The sequence below is a fragment of the Ciona intestinalis genome, unplaced genomic scaffold (genome assembly GCF_000224145.3).
Source record: "Ciona intestinalis unplaced genomic scaffold, KH HT000051.2, whole genome shotgun sequence".
Lineage (NCBI taxonomy): Eukaryota > Metazoa > Chordata > Ascidiacea > Phlebobranchia > Cionidae > Ciona > Ciona intestinalis.
In genome coordinates, this window is record NW_004190373.2 from 68,185 (window position 1) to 84,821 (window position 16,637).

The 16,637-nt window shown below is 37.0% G+C and overlaps 5 protein-coding genes across 12 annotated transcripts in view; all 5 read left to right on the plus strand.

The window, feature by feature from the left end:
* The window catches only part of LOC100186905 (DNA topoisomerase I, mitochondrial-like), a 5,501-nt gene extending 1,778 nt beyond the window's left edge, over positions 1–3,723 (plus strand). The window contains 11 exon segments of the mRNA XM_026838061.1: positions 223–398; positions 460–647; positions 700–844; positions 1,423–1,566; positions 1,625–1,810; positions 1,902–1,970; positions 2,104–2,218; positions 2,767–2,897; positions 2,950–3,123; positions 3,174–3,244; positions 3,317–3,723. Coding sequence (XP_026693862.1) covers positions 223–398; positions 460–647; positions 700–844; positions 1,423–1,566; positions 1,625–1,810; positions 1,902–1,970; positions 2,104–2,218; positions 2,767–2,897; positions 2,950–3,123; positions 3,174–3,244; positions 3,317–3,419 — 1,502 coding nt within the window. The 3' untranslated portion in view covers positions 3,420–3,723.
* Positions 3,724–4,079: 356 nt separating this feature from the next.
* On the plus strand, positions 4,080–8,038 carry LOC100181355 (tektin-3). The gene is made up of 9 exons (XM_002129590.3): positions 4,080–4,712; positions 4,765–5,065; positions 5,724–5,807; positions 5,962–6,032; positions 6,257–6,400; positions 6,448–6,567; positions 6,620–6,722; positions 6,796–6,950; positions 7,341–8,038. Exons 1-9 carry the CDS (start codon positions 4,435–4,437, stop codon positions 7,555–7,557), a joined length of 1,473 nt encoding a protein of 490 aa, XP_002129626.1. The 5' UTR covers positions 4,080–4,434; the 3' UTR covers positions 7,558–8,038.
* A 357-nt stretch (positions 8,039–8,395) lies between these two features.
* LOC113474938 (uncharacterized protein C15orf65-like) lies at positions 8,396–8,752 on the plus strand. The gene has a single exon (XM_026838048.1). The coding sequence runs from the start codon at positions 8,396–8,398 to the stop codon at positions 8,750–8,752; it is 357 nt and encodes a 118-aa protein (XP_026693849.1).
* A 135-nt stretch (positions 8,753–8,887) lies between these two features.
* LOC100176692 (proteasome assembly chaperone 2-like) lies at positions 8,888–10,860 on the plus strand. The gene is made up of 7 exons (XM_026838060.1): positions 8,888–8,971; positions 9,025–9,184; positions 9,241–9,299; positions 9,350–9,468; positions 9,902–10,027; positions 10,469–10,583; positions 10,637–10,860. Exons 1-7 carry the CDS (start codon positions 8,912–8,914, stop codon positions 10,703–10,705), a joined length of 708 nt encoding a protein of 235 aa, XP_026693861.1. The 5' UTR covers positions 8,888–8,911; the 3' UTR covers positions 10,706–10,860.
* On the plus strand, positions 9,010–16,229 carry LOC100179011 (ethanolamine-phosphate cytidylyltransferase). 8 transcript variants are annotated; one of them, XM_026838053.1, is made up of 17 exons: positions 9,010–9,024; positions 11,096–11,161; positions 11,342–11,430; positions 12,145–12,306; positions 12,635–12,701; positions 13,208–13,255; positions 13,320–13,356; positions 13,410–13,454; positions 13,510–13,533; positions 13,644–13,736; positions 13,856–13,901; positions 14,688–14,764; positions 14,825–14,902; positions 15,076–15,141; positions 15,437–15,518; positions 15,613–15,685; positions 15,742–16,095. In XM_026838053.1, the coding sequence occupies exons 2-17, from the start codon at positions 11,112–11,114 to the stop codon at positions 15,842–15,844; spliced, it is 1,140 nt and encodes a 379-aa protein (XP_026693854.1). In that variant the 5' UTR covers positions 9,010–9,024; positions 11,096–11,111; the 3' UTR covers positions 15,845–16,095. The 8 variants fall into 8 exon arrangements, with proteins under 8 accessions (XP_026693854.1, XP_026693853.1, XP_026693855.1 ...); XM_026838052.1 differs by lacking the exon at positions 9,010–9,024 and adding an exon at positions 10,954–11,008 and having other exon boundaries at positions 11,093–11,161; positions 15,742–16,033; XM_026838054.1 differs by lacking the exons at positions 9,010–9,024; positions 13,510–13,533 and adding an exon at positions 10,954–11,008 and having other exon boundaries at positions 11,093–11,161; positions 15,742–16,033.
* The last annotated feature ends 408 nt before the right edge of the window (positions 16,230–16,637 follow it).

Genomic DNA, 16,637 nt, shown 5'->3' on the forward strand with positions numbered 1-16,637 from the left:
GTGGGGTGCAGGTTGGTCGGTGGGGTACGGGGTGGACGGTGGGGTGCGGGGTGGTCGGTGGGGTACGGTGTGATCGGTGGGGTACGGGGTGGTCGGTGGGGTACGGGGTGGTCGGTGGGGTGCGGGGTGGTCGGAGGGCAAAACAACCTAAAGATATTTGGGCAAAATCTTATGGAACATCTGTAATATAACGATGCTTGAATGGTTGCGTATATATATTAAAAACCCAACACATCCTAATAAATGAAACATCATACATATAATGAAACTTGCAGGTGATGAATAAACAGGAACGTTCAACAATCACAGACCTCGGGAAATGTAATTTTCGAGATGTTTGTTCGTATTTTCAACAAAAGTCAGAAGAGAGAAAAGCGAGGTCTAAGGAGGAGAAACAAGTATGTGACATCATAATTGTTGTGACATCATAATTGTTGTGACATCATCATGACATCGCAGGAGGAAAAAAAGAAGAACGAAGCTTTGATCGAAGAGTTTGGGTTTTGCGATTGGGACGGACATCGTGAGAAGATCGGAAACTTTCGGTTGGAACCCCCAGGGTTATTTAGGGGGCGGGGGAATCACCCAAAGATGGGTAAACTGAAGAAACGGATTATTCCCGAGAATATTACAATAAACTGCAGCAAGTAATGTATAGCGGTTTGTCTCTAACGCAAGAGGTTGATTGTTGTTGTTTAGAAACTCCAAGATACCAAAGCCACCCGCTGGTCATAAGTGGAAGGAAGTTCGTCATGACAACGCTGTGACGTGGTTAGTGTCGTGGACCGAGAATGTTCAGAACCAGAATAAATACATCATGTTAAACCCCAGCTCCAGAGTCAAGGTATGGTTTAATATGGAGGTTAAGATTATTGTGGTAAAGTGGTTAGTGCGTAGGGTCCTGAAGATATTTGTCATTGCCACCATTGTGGGCGTATTAAGTTTACACCAAACGATCGCGAGGTGATGCTTTACGCGCGTTATAATGCAATGAATCCATGTGTGAATCCATACCATACGTAACAAACATGCTGCTTGGCTGAGGAAAACATCGTAAATATACAGCAGTGCTACTTCTGGAACGTATTTAGGTTGTTTATTACAGCCTGTTGCCCTGTTTAATAGGCAAATTAAAATTATTTAACACGTAACTATGAGAAAGGCAGTGTCAATTTTGTGTTGCGTAAATTACCAAGCGATCCAATATTTTGGCTTGGAGCCTTCAGTAATGTAGGTGGTATGAGAACGCTACATGAACCAAAAAATGGTACACGAGATATTAAAGTTTGGGAAACACTGCTGTAATACATCTTAATTTGGGATCGGGCTTGAGGTGTTTGAAACAGAACACCTGTGTTATAACGACTGTCGTTGCCCCTACCCTGCGAGAATAAATAAGTTATAAACAGCGACCGCTTACAGGGAGAAAAAGATTGGCAGAAATACGAAGTAGCACGTAATTTGAAATCCAAAGTTGATCGTATACGTGAGGATTATATGAGAGATTTGAAAAGCGACGAGATGATGGTTCGGCAACGTGCTGTCGCGTTGTATTTTATTGATAAAGTAAGTTAATGTTGGTGACGTTCATACATCATTTATTAACCCACATAACCTCCACTAGTTGGCGTTGAGAGCAGGCAATGAGAAAGAGGACGGAGAGTCAGCTGACACGGTCGGTTGCTGTTCGCTTAGGTGCGAACATATCAAACTTCATAAACACCTGGATGGGAAAGACTTCATTGTCGAGTTTGATTTCTTGGGAAAAGATTCGATTCGATATTATAATAAAGTGCCTGTGCTTAAACAGGTAAGTGATGTCATAAGCAGGGGTTGTGATATCATAAGCAGGGGTTGTGATGTCATAATTTGAGCTGTGATGTCATAATGCATCTTGTCAGGTTTTCAAGAACCTCGTTTTATTCACGGAAAACAAAGAAGGACCCGATGATTTGTTCGATCGCTTGAATGTAAGGAATATATGATATCTATGGTTAATATATGATATCCATAGTTAATATATGATATCTATGGTTAATATATGATATCCATAGTTAATATATGATATCTATGGTTATAACTTAAGATTTCTATTAACCATAGACATCCACGTTGAACAAATACCTCAATTCGCTCATGGATGGGTTGACGGCCAAAGTTTTCCGAACTTACAACGCTTCAATTACTTTGCTAAACCAACTGCTGGAACTAACTGATCGTAAGTGGAGTGGTGTTTGTTGTGTGGCGGGGTGTTTGTTGCGTGGCGTTTGTTGTGTGACGTTTGTTGTGTGGCCTGGTGTTTGTGGTGTGGTGTTTGTTGTGTGGCGTGGCGTTTGTTGTGTGGTGTGGTGTTTGTTGTGTGGCGTGGTGTTTGTTGTTTGGTGTTTGTTGCGTGACGTTTGTTGTGTGGTGTGGTGTTTGCTCTGTGGCGTAGTGTTTGTTGCGTGGCGTTTGTTGTGTGGTGTGGTGTTTGTTGCGTGGCGTTTGTTGCATGGCGTTTGTGGCCTGGTGTTTGTTGTGTGGCGTGGTGTTTGTTGCGTGGCGTTTGTTGCGTGGCATTTGTTGTGTGGCCTGGTGTTTGTTGTGTGGCGTTTGTTGTGTGGCCTGGTGTTTGTTGTGTGGCGTTTGTTGCGTGGCATTTGTTGTGTGGCCTGGTGTTTGTTGTGTGGCCTGGTGTTTGTTGTGTGGCGTGATGTTTGTTGTGTGGCGTTCTTTTTAATTTTATGTCAATGTGTTTAATGCTTACCCCCCCCCCCCCCGCTGCAGCCGATGACGAAAACGTTGCATCGAAAATCTTGTCGTACAATCGTGCCAACCGTGCTGTGGCAGTTTTGTGCAACCATCAGCGTGCGGCACCAAAGAACTTTAGCGAACAAATGGGAAGAATGAATGAAAAGGTTTTGGTTTGAATAAACGTAAACCTCAGGTTTAACTTTGTTTGTTGTTTAGATTGAAAAGAAACAGCGGGACATTCAAGATGCAAAGCAAGAAACAAAAAGCGCAAAATCTGATTATAAACATAATAAAAGTGAAGCAAAGAGAAAAGCTTACGAAGGAAAAAAGAAAAAAGTTGAAAGATTGCAGGAACAACTAATTAAACTGGAAGTTCAAGCTACGGATAAAGTAAGTATTGTCTGTAATTATGATGTCATATAACTATTATGATATCACAGGAGGAAAACAAAGAGATTGCTTTAGGAACTTCAAAACTAAATTATCTTGACCCAAGGATTACTGTTGCGTGGTAAGTTTGACGTAACAATGCATATTATGATGTAACAATGAATGTTATGACATAACAATGCATATTTTTCAGGTGCAAAAAGTACAGCGTCCCGATTGAGAAATGCTACAACAAAACTCAACGCGATAAATTTGCGTGGGCGATCGCTATGGTTGACGACACATATGTGTTTTAGTGTGACGTCAAAATAAAGTTTATTTGCAGCATTTTACGTCACAATGCATTTTAATATTGCAACAATGGTTTTGTTGTTTTAAAGGAATTTACTTTAAATTAATTACGTATGATGTCATAATGAACAAAACAATATTATGACATCACAAAGTTGTTGCTTTTGGAATATTTTATTAACTGTTTTAACCTTGTGATGCAATAGTGGGGTATTGTCACAATCATTTTACGATTGTTATGAACAGTGACGTAACAATAGGCAATTATCCGTGGTCCTGTATATAAATACAATTGTGATCTTATAGTAATGCTTGTTACGTCATAAGATTGTTTGTGACGTCACTAATTGATGAAGGTTGCATTGTCTGTGACGTCACATAAGAGACGCGCGATGCGACGTGAGGATGTTTAACTTTCACTTCAAGAGAAAGAAAGAAACCAAAATATCTTTTTTTGTCACGCGCGTCGTTAGCAACGGAACCTCGAATTACTTGGAGCTGGTGGCAACTGGTTTATCACGAAATAAGCGAGCTATTGTGACGTTGTATCATCAGTTTGTGATCGAACAGAGGGCATTGTGACGATTGTTATGTCAGCAGAATATTCTTACAATAATTAATTAGGATTATTTTGGAGGAAAATCAGGAATAAATTAGTAGCTGGTTGTTGGAAAAAGTAGAATATCTGTTTAAATATTTGTTTGGGTGAAACAATAAGAAAACAGAATTTTATTTTGTGTTTTTTAAATGATTTTCGTCATGGCAACATTTGGTTCCCAAGTCTGCTGTGGGTCTCAAGTTCACTCTGTTGCTAGGCAACGTTAGTCGCATTAAAAGCAATCCGTTGGCTTGTCACGGCATGTTGGTGTCGGTCAACAAATATTCGAACACTCAATGTGCAGTCTGTGACGTAACAAACGTCTATTGTTTGCAGAGAAGCAGCGCGTGTTAAATAAATAAATCTAAATCATTAAACCCGATATATATTGGTTCCAGGGGTTTTAAGTAAATTACATCAGGATGGAGATAGCCGGTTCAACTCTCACTGCCACCTACACTCGACCGAAATCGGTCGGAAATAATTTCCTTCCATCTATAAGCACCATGACTGCAAGTTACAAAAGCCACGCACCCCCACACGCCCTCTCACATTCTCTAAGTCTTCCATGGCGACCTAGCACTTATTATAAAGTGGCGCAAGTCAACCCGACGCTAGGGAGGATGGCCCGAAGTTTTCCTTCAACTCTGGAGAAGATTCCACCTTTATCGGCAAGCAATAGAACCGCTCTGTTCACCAGGTAAGCCACGAACCGTTGGTTGTAGGTTGGTATAATATAATGTGTGTTACAGGTACACGCCAGATGATTGGTTCAAGTCTAATGTAACAAACTACAAGACATCAGAATCGTGGAGGAATAGTGCTGAGCGGTTAAGGGCTGACACGGCGCGTTTGGTGCAAAACAAGGAACAACTGACGTTTCGTAGTCAACAAGAAAGTAGTAAGAACTTGGGTGAGCGTGTGAGCGACATCACATTCTGGAAGTCGGAGATCCAACACGAGATTGAAAACCAAATCGCTGAAACAAACGCTTTGGTTGAAGTTAAGAAAAGGTTGGAAAGAGCTTTGTCGGAAACTGAGGGTCCATTGCAGGTAACGTATAACGTGGTAAATGTAACGTGGTACCATACAACGTGATAACGTATAACGTGGTAACGTATAACGTGGTAACGTATAACGTGGTAACGTATAACGTGGTAACGTATAACGTGGTAACGTATAACGTGGTAACGTATAACGTGGTAACGTATAACGTGGTAACGTATAACGTGGTAACGTATAACGTGGTAACGTATAACGTGGTAACGTGTAACGTGGTAACGTGTAACGTGGTAACGTATAACGTGGTAACATGTAACGTGGTAACATGTAACGTGGTAACATGTAACGTGGTAACATGTAACGTGGTAACATGTAACGTGGTAACATGTAACGCGGTAACATGTAACGTGGTAACATGTAACGCGGTAACATGTAACGCGGTAACATGTAAAGCGGTAACATGTAAAGCGGTAACATGTAACGCGGGACCATGTAACGCGGGACCATGTAACGCGGGACCATGTAACGTGGTAACATGTAACGTGGTAACATGTAACGTGGTACCATGTAACGTGGTACCATGTAACGTGGTACCATGTAACGTGGTACCATGTAACGTGGGACCATGTAACGTGGTACCATGTAACGTGGTAACATGTAACGTGGTAACATGTAACGTGGTAACATACATAAACATCATGTGTTACAGGTCGCTCAAGAATGTTTGTATCATCGCGAACGTAGAAATGGTATTGATCTTGTGCATGATGACGTAGAAAAGAATCTTCTAAGGGTATGATGTCACCGTGACGTAATTCAGATAAAAATATAGATTTGTTAGTAGCAATATCTTAAATATGACAATAGGCATTGTTGGTAAAGAATTAAACCTTCTATTATTCGATTGTGTATTGTGACGTCACAATACATAATAATCGTTTCAACAGGAAGTTGACGTCATTAAATCGTGTCAAGAGCGGATGCGACGTCATATTGATAGATCGGTGCAACAATTATCGTAAGTGTAGTCACCATCCTTATAATATATAATGATAGACCTTGTGTTAAAATTATCCATTGTTACGAAACAGTGGAGGGCCGCCAGTCGTGTAAAATCGCTCCCATTGTTTCAAAACAATGAACAATGGTATTCTCTTACGCGACTGTATGGTCCCTTATTATTACGTGTCCTCTAAAATGTTTTTCCTGTGCATTTAATGATTTATGACGTCACAATGACAGGAACAATCGGGCAGCCCAGCATGAATTGGAACGCGACCACAGCGATAAGTTCTCAGCATTGCGAATTGACAACAGATGTCACGGCTTGAGGAACACATCGGATGGAATCTCTTTCCACCGAGGCGTAGATAGGGTGGATGCTACGTAGGTAAGGTAGGCTGTGTTGTCCCATCTAAACTTTCAACTTTTAGCGTTTCTGTTCCTGAGACTTGGGCAAAGTTCAGCGATGATAATTTGCTGCGATCGCAAAGTGAAAGAGCTTCGTCAGCAAAACTGCGTGATGACATTGAGAATCTGCTTAATATTACAAGGTGGGCGTTTACTATATGTGGTTGTGTGGTTTAAACGTTTACTTTATCCCAGCAACGAGATGTGGTCTCAATTCAACAACGTGAACGTGAGTTTCACGAACAGGATTGCTGAATCTTTTGACGCAAAGAATAAACTGCAGATGCATCTTGCAAAGGTATAGCTCATATTCCTGCTAAGTACATTGTGTATGTATTGGTGTGATCTTGTATTTGTGGGGTTTGTTGCAGACGTTGCAAGAAATGTTCTCAACTGAACAAACTATTGGACAAATCAAGAGAGCAATCGCCGATAAGGAATCACCGATGCGTGTCGCGCAGACAAGGCTGGACGAAAGGACACGAAGACCGAATGTTGAATTGTGCCGAGATCCATCCCAATTGAGGTCGGTTGATCATTATATGGTTGGATTGTAACTCAATGGACATGGAGTTAACGGCCATTATACACCTATAAAGCCAAAGAACACCCTCTGTAGCGCAGTAGTTTCTTCCTCGTTAACAAAGGGCACTGTATTTAAAGTTCGACGCTGCTACCATTGTGGTCGTATGTGTCCTTGAGCAAGACACTTAACGGCAATTGCTCTAAGCCAGTTGTCACTAATGGGTTGTACAAATTGTCAGCCATACAAAAAAAAAAATCACTCAGAAAGTTACATACGTGGAACTCGTAAGCGGGTACGAGGTGTATGAAACAGAACACCCGTGTTATAACAACTGTCGTTTTCCCGCCATGCGAGGATAAACCTTAGGATAATTCTAACGTCCGCCATTAGGTTGGTGGATGAGGTGCAGACGATCGACAATACGATCAACACCCTCAAGTCTCGATTGCGTGAAGCTGAAGACACATTGCAAGGCTTGGTTCACACAAAAGCGTCGTTGGAACACGACTTGTCGGTGAAGGCGAACAGTTTGTTCATTGACCAAGAGAAATGCATGGGAATGCGCAAGACCTTTCCTAGCACACCAAGATTGGTTGGTTATTGTTAACTTGGAAAGTTTTGAACGGTTAGGGTTGAATAACATTTTTGTACATATCACTTCTCTGCGTTTGCTGATAATTTGTTTCAATTTATTTTTGCTGATTACAGATTGCTCAAGAGATTAATTGCAAGTAGAAAGTAGATAATTGTGATGTTTTGTTTCTTTTTTTATAATTTGAGTTAAAAAATACTTTTCTTTTTTACTGAACAATGTATTGGTTATTGCCTTTTACCGCAGCCATATGTAGAATTGTATATAAACCAACGTGGCCATAATAGAGCATCTTATTGCACTTACACAATTAGATTATAACCTATAGACGTGTTAAAAAATCAAAAACTTTGTTATTTTACCCTTGATTTCCCAACAGCTTACGTAGTCGACTGCCCTTCCGTAGAAAATTCTTTACAAAACGCTTGTATATAGCTTCATCTGTTCAATGCTTGTGTGCTGTGCTATTACTTTAACAATAAAGTGATTCAACAAACTTTGTTTTACGCATTGTTTTGTTATTACATTTATTAGTAACACATTTTCAAGGCAGATTTTTTATTTTATCAGGCGGACGCCAATGTATCATTGTGGTTAAATTCTATAATCTTATTTGCTACAAACGGGCGATATAGCTATATATACTTCTGGTTAGAATCTGTATATAAACATGAGCGACATGAAATATCTCAGGTTCATATACGGACTCTGCTTCTTGTCCTTAATAACACCCCAATGTATGCAATTAAATAAAAAAATTACTAGCGCCACCCACCGGTTTTAATAAGGGTACCTTGGCAACAAATTCGGAAAATTTTGTTTCGAAATTTTTGCTGTTTGGTTTTGAGTGAAGATGGACCAAGCCCCAAACATTAGTTTGTCGCCGAAAAGCGCCCAACAAGTTCTAAGGGAAAGTAAAACAACGGAATGTGCGAATCCAGGAAACCCGTTGTTTTCGTGCATGGCAAAAGTTGAAGTCGTAAAAGACGAAATGAAACGAAACCAATGTTTTCAAACCCACCACCCACTTTATCAAACTTCGGCAGGAACATATGGGGAACTACCACCGTCTGCCCAAACTGCCCCATCGACATTTCACGGCAAATCTCAAAGGTTTTCTCAACACCTTGGTAAATGCGGGATGTACAGAAATCATTCGCTCAACACCGCTCTTGATAAAAGCAAAGTTTACGATTTTCCACAAATGTGAAATTGAATATATTGTCATACTTTTTGTCACTTTGTTTTGTTTCATATATTTGTGACTTATGTATTTATAATTTGTATAATTGAACATAGATAAAATTATGTGTGTTAATATTTTCAATACAATTGCTTGTTGTTTTTAGATTGCGCAATATTTAAAACAATGTTTTATTGTTCAAAAAATTCTAAAAAATTTTCACCAGAAAGCTCAGTCCTTATATTGGTAAGTAATTTATAGATTTTTTTATTGGGAAAAATTAATGAATAAAATTTTAGCCAGCGATTTCCGTTGGGAATGTGGGACAACTTGCTTGTGATGTCATAATAGCAACCTTACAACTCGAAAAAGTTGGATATTTTTGTCCAGAATGTTTCCTGCCACTAGTGGGGGCTAGTGCATTTGTGGGCGACGAGAAACTTGGATTATCATCGGAAGGTAACCATGTTTGTCTGTTATATCATCTTTGTTTGTTTATTATATTTCTTTATAAGTTTATCACAGCAATGAAGCCAACATCACGGTTATACAGTTCCGATCCCCACTGGCTAATGTAAGTGAATGTTGGGTTAAGCTGAAAATATGTTAAAAATATATTTTCAGGGCAAACAATTGAAGTTTTGTGAAGATTTTGTTAGTTGGGTGAAGCAGCAAAAGTTTTCTGAAGTTGTTTTGTTGTCGAGTTGTCATTCATTTGAGCGCAAGGACAATGAAATTATCGGGTAAGTTTTCTTTAAAGTCTATAATAATCCGGCACCGACCCTGGGTATGCTGGGATGTCACACTCACCCCAGATTATTGGTTGAATTTTTAAAACTGTCGCCAACCAAGTTTCCTAAGTTATTCAGTTGTTTCATTACAAATATTTAATATGTCAAAACTTTGACAGCTAAATAAACCTGTTAATATCTATTATGACTTCACAAACATGCTGCTAAGTGAAACATATACATTGAAATATCTGACAAATTACATTTATTTTACAAGAGTTAGACATTCGTAGTTATATTCCCACCAAAATACAAAGCAGCATTGTATTTATCTTAGATAAGAAACACAGTTATACCCGCCTACCCATGTGTTTAGTTAACCAACGTCTCTGGGTTTTTATCACAACAAATTTACTTATACAGTCTTAATGTATAACCTTAACAGGTCTTCTATACGATACATTGCCTCATCCAATCATAAGCGACCCATTGGGTGGGTGGAAATGGAAAAAAGGGAAAACCAACTTTTTCTACCTGGGGCTGGTTTTACAAAGAAAATGTTTGATAAATGGTGTGTTTTGTATTTAGATGACATACAGTGTATACATTACATATGTTATATACAGTGTATACATTACATATGTTATATACAGTGTATACATTACATATGTTATATACAGTGTATATATTACATATGTTATATACAGTGTATACATTACATATGTTATATACAGTGTATATATTACATGAGATATATGCAGTGTATACATTACATATGTTATATACAATGTATACATTACATACGTTATATACAGTGTATACATTACATACGTTATATACAGTGTATATATTACATATGTTATATACAGTTTATACATTACATATGTTATATACTGTGTATATATTACATATGTTATATACAGTGTATACATTACATATGTTATATACAGTGTATACATTACATGAGATATATGCAGTGTATACTTATTGATAATGTTAAATATTTTTACAGCTGCAATGAAAAGATTTCAATCCTAGTTCTTTTAACTTATTGTTCTGAAGGCAATAATATCCCAGATGCTATTATGTTGTTGGACCAACTAAATCAATGGAAACCATTAGCGACGGTAAAATTATTAATATTTGTTGTTTCCAGTATTTAATGTTTGTATTGTCACAGACTTCATGGAAGCAGCCAATATCATGGATTCACTTGTTTGGCAATAATGCACCAAAGGGAATATTTTAAACAATCATGTACCGTAAATAAAATGCTGCTACATCTATATTTGCAACTATATTTGTGTGTTGTGTTTATCATGAATCGCACATGTTAATATGAATTGTGTGCATATGTTTACTTGTCATCTAAAACCATAAATTTTGCAACATATGTATGAATGCTAACACCCCAAGCCCATATTTTGAATCGAGAGAAATAAGAAAAAATGCGATCGAGAGAAATCGGAAGAAAGGTATCGATTGTTGAGTAATAATCAATTGAACTTTAGAATTCGATTATTTGTAGAATATTTATTGTTTGCGAACAAAGGTTAGTTTGGTGAGAAAATTGTTTGCATTGCCCAGTTTATGCGAATCGTCTGTTTTATCTCACTACTAAATAAATTTGTTGCAGAATTTTATTTTATTTTAAAATGGCGGCGAACGGCACAAAGACAAGGAAGCGTATATGGGTGGATGGCTGGTGGGTTTATTATCGTTGGTGTATGGTTGCTTTATTGACGAAGCGTTGGTGTTACAACTCTGAATATTAAAATATATAACTTGGTACTAGTTTGCTAGCTTACCATTACACGTAGCTTAAGACATGAAATATTATTTTCAAAATATAAATTCTTGTTTATAACCACCATTGATGTTTCAGTTTTGACATGGTGCATTTTGGACACGCCAATTTGATCAGGCAGGCCAAGGAACTTGGTGATTATTTAATAGTTGGTGTTCATTCTGATGGTAAGACTATATTGTCTTTTAGTTGGGGACCATCTGTAATTGTTAGTTTAAAATGGTTCATCACTGATCCTCACTGTATTACTTTTTTGCAAAAAGTAAAAAAGTTCTGCCATAATTTATAGGCGAGACGCCATGAATTAAGTAAAGTTAAAACACCCACCAGAATGTATGTTTGCAATTATAAACAAAGGTTCATCGTTACATTTAAGTTGTTTGGTAGATGTGCACTGTAATGTTGCGCAAATCTTTATTTCTGCTCTTTATGAAAAAGTGGCTCATGATTTCAGCTTATAGGGTATTGCATTTTAAATGACATATCACTATTGTTAGGTAAGATATCACAAGAACTGTGAATTACGGTAACAGAACAATTTTTTTGCAAAGTTTATTTTCAATATGAACATACGATACAGTGGGTATTAATGATGCCTAATGAACAGTTGCTTATTGATCACCAGCTAAATAACTGGCCTAATGGTGCGATCAGAATTTTATTACATAGGTTATAGGATGTATTATGTTACAAAATATTTAATTAATGATATTAATTATATATTCAGTTTATTTAATAACAGAATTTATGAAATTAATTAAATACGAAAACCTGATAGTATTATTGAAATATTTAATAAGATAATATAATTAAACATATTTTGCCAATCTTTTTGTTTCAACTTTGTTTCCATCTTAATTACGCAACAATAACTTTTACAGAAGAAATAACAAAACATAAAGGTCCCCCCGTGTTCAACCAAGCGGAACGATATGAGATGGTTCGAGCAATTAAGTGGGTTGACGAGGTTGTGGAAGGCGCACCATATTCAACAACCATTGAAACCCTGGATGAATATAATTGCGACTTTGGTGTCCATGGAGGTGGGTGCTGTTTAATATTATGTTGTGCTGTGGGATGGTGGTTTGATGTTTACCTTTTAGACTAGAGGGTATGGGTTTGTGGCTCGTCGCTGCTACCATTGTGGGCGTATGTGTCCTTGGGCAAGACACTTATTGCAAATTGTTTCAACCCAGTGATCACCAATGGGTTGTCCAAATTATCAGCAATACATAAAAAACTATTTCCCACTAAGTTACATGCGTGGTAATTTGTAATCGGGCACAAGGTGTATGAAACAGAACACCTGTGTTATAACGGCTGTCGCCTTCCTGTCACGCGAGGATAAATAAGTTACTTTCATTCATTTAGACGACATCTCCGTACTAGCAGATGGAAGCGACGCTTACAAAATAATTAAAGATGCAGGACGCTACAGGTTTGTTTAATAAATACTATATTTCATTAACCGTTGATTATATTTCATGAACCGTTGATTATATTTCATGAACCGTTGATTATATTTCATGAAACGTTGATTATATTTCATGAAAGGTTGATTATATTTCATGAAAAGTTGATTATATTTCATGAAACGTTGATTATATTTCATGAAAGGTTGATTATATTTCATGAAACGTTGATTATATTTCATGAACCGTTGATTATATTTCATGAAACGTTGATTATATTTCATGAAACGTTAATTTTATTTCATGAAACGTTGATTATATTTCATGAAACGTTGATTATATTTCATGAAACGTTAATTTTATTTCATGAAACGTTAATTTTATTTCATGAAACGTTGATTATATTTCATGAAACGTTGATTATATTTCATGAAACGTTGATTATATTTCATGAAACGTTGATTATATTTAATGAATTGTTGATTATATTTCATGAAACGTTGATTATATTTCATGAAACGTTGATTTTCAGGGAGGTTCAACGAACGCAAGGTGTGTCGACAACTGATGTTGTCGGAAGGTAATGTTGTTTAACTTGTTTCTATGTTTATACATGATGTCTATGTTAATATCCATGTTTTCAGAATGCTCTTACTCACCAAGACGCATCATAAGCGAGAGGTTTGTTGTCAGTTTGTTTGTAATTTATAAAAATAATTTATCAAAATATCCAGGGTGACGCTGTCCCTGATGCAAATCAAGTCAAAAATATTCAAAAGGTTTGATTTTGTTTATTTTTCATAATCATTGTAATTATTTGCACGTTTCATCCAGCTACAAACAAACTCATTGAAGCGTGTAAGTCACGCATGATTGGTTCTTAATGTTTTAATTTGAGTTGATTTTTATTTTTTATTCCTTTGTACCAAATATTGCCGAAATTAAGCGACCCCCCCTTTCCTTTCCAGGACCCAACCGCACACAGCCCATGGACAGGTGTTTCACAATTTTTAGCAACGACTCAAAAAATCATCCAATTTTCAAGCGGCAAACAACCAAATGTAAGATTTGTTTTGTTTTCTTTTTTATAAACTTTTTTCATTTATATATATATATTTATTCTTTTACTAAAAATTTTACATATAATTTATTATTTTCATTAATAATATATAATTTGCAGCCTGGAGATAAAATTGTTTACGTGGCTGGAGCCTTCGATTGTTTCCGTATCCTTTGCTATGGTTATGTGTTGTGTAATATTATAGATTTCTAGTTGTGCGCGTCTCAACTTGTGCGCGTCTCAACTTGTGCGCGATTCAACTTGTGCGCGTCTCAACTTGTGCGCGTCTCAACTTGTGCGCGTCTCAACTTGTGCGCGTCTCAACTTGTGCGCGTCTCAACTTGTGCGCGTTTCAACTTGTGCACGTTTCAACTTGTGCGCGATTCAACTTGTGCGCGTTTCAACTTGTGCGCGTTTCAACTTGTGCGCGTTTCAACTTGTGCACGTTTCAACTTGTGCGCGTTTCAACTTGTGCGCGTTTCAACTTGTGCGCGTTTCAACTTGTGCGCGTTTCAACTTGTGTGCGTTTCAACTTGTGCGCGTATCAACTTGTGCGCGATTCAACTTGTGCGCGATTCAACTTGTGCGCGATTCAACTTGTGCGCGTATCAACTTGTGCGCGTTTCAACTTGTGCGCGATTCAACTTGTGCGCGATTCAACTTGTGCGCGATTCAACTTGTGCACGTTTCAACTTGTGCGCGTATCAACTTGTGCGCGTTTCAACTTGTGCGCGTATCAACTTGTGCGCGTTTCAAGTTGTGCGCGTTTCAACTTGTGCGCGTTTCAACTTGTGCGCGTTTCAACTTGTGCGCGTTTCAACTTGTGCGCGTTTCAACTTGTGCGCGTTTCAACTTGTGCGCGTTTCAACTTGTGCGCGTTTCAACTTGTGCGCGTTTCAACTTGTGTGCTTTTAATATTGTATTTAAATTCTCCTTATACAAAACTCCTAAGATCTTGGGCATTTAAGATTTCTTGAAAAAGCTTCAACTTTTGGTGATTATGTCATAGTGGGCCTGCATACAGACTGTGTAAGTTGTAATGAATAAATTTAAGAATCAATTTATATTTAATCAAATAATATTTTTAAGGAAATAAACAGATACTGTGGGAGTAACTATCCGATTATGAATTTGCACGAACGAGTGTTAAGTGTATTAGCATGCAAGGTAAGATTAAATATAATGATCGTTTCACGATTGTCATTTTATGGTAAGCAGACAAAGGGGGTTTTAAACAGAACATCCGTGTTAAACGGACTGTTGTTGTCCCGCTGCACGAGAATAAATAGGCTTTTTATTCCATATATAATAACCTTGCGTACATGACAATATTATGGCAGTACGTTCATGAAGTCGTAATTGGAGCTCCGTATGTTGTTTCTTCTGAGATGATGGATCATTTTAAGGTAAAATATGTGATATCTATGTTGGTATGTATGTTATCTGTGTGTATTAATATGTTATCTATGTTTATTAATACGTTATCTATGTTTATTAATCTGTTATCTATGTTTATTAATCTGTTATCTATGTTTATTAATATGTTATCTATGTTTATTAATATGTTATCTATGTTTATTAATATGTTATCTGTGTGTATTAATATGTTATCTATGTTTATTAATATGTTATCTATGTTTATTAATATGTTATCTATGTTTATTAATACGTTATCTATGTTTATTAATATGTTATCTGTAGGTGGATATGGTTGTCCATGGCAACAGTCAAATCTTTGCAGATGAAAAAGGGAACGATCCATACGAGGAGCCAAAAAAACGAGGTTTTGATTGTTTGCAATAATGTTGGTTGTTTACGATAATGCGGATTGTTTGCGATAACAATGACACTTGTTTAAACATTATGACATCATACAGGAATGTTTGTTCTCGTCAACAGTAGCTCAAATCTCACGACCCCAGATATCGTAGAGAGAATTATTGAACATAGGTGGGTTGTTTCATAATTAATATTATGCTGCGTTTCATAATTAATATATTTCATAGACAAAGATATATCAAAAGAAATGAAAAGAAAGAAGCGAAGGAAATGGCAAATTATGAATTATTGCGCAAAGGCAATTCTGTTAATGGGCATTCAGTGGAATAACCTAAATGTTTATGTTTAGTGAAAAATGTTGTATTTTTATAACAAATTGTTTTATGTTTCTATATATTCTTCAGTGTAGTAATATTTATCCTGGAATATTTTAATTGACATGTTTTATAATAAGATTTATACATGGCGTAAACTTTTAAAGATAATTTTAATTCCGATATTTGCAATGTTGCACAGTGAGAGTCATGGATTCTTATGTTTATGAAGTTACCAGGTTGGCAATGTTGATATCGTCTATTTAACTCCCTTGTTTATGCTTAGTTGTCAACTCTGTGCTGCCACCTACTGTCAGGGCTTTTATGTAAAATTTGTTTCAACGATGGTTATAGAATTAGGTAACTATAAGATTTATAGTAATACAATGAACCAGGTAGAACCCTCGTATGGAGAGTCGTATAAACACCGAGTAGTCCAACTGCCGTCTATGCGTGTCCAAAATAGAGCAAAAGTGGTGACTTTGACAAAGGGTTTAAACGAACTTGTTAAGTTTTGTTTGTGTTTTCCTATTGTGTGAAGGTGTAAAACAGCAACCCCTCGTATGCAGAGTCGTATAAACACCGAGTAGTCCAACTGCCGTCTATGTGTGTCCAAAATAGAGCAAAAGTGGTGACTTTGACAAAGGGTTTAAACGAACTTGTTAAGTTTTGTTTGTGTTTTCCTATTGTGTGAAGGTGTAAAACAGCTTCTATTTACCTTACCAAACATTTTTTTTAGAAAAAAAAAATGTATAAATTTAGCCGCATTAAATGACTAAAATGTCGCAAATCAACCGCTTCTAATTCTA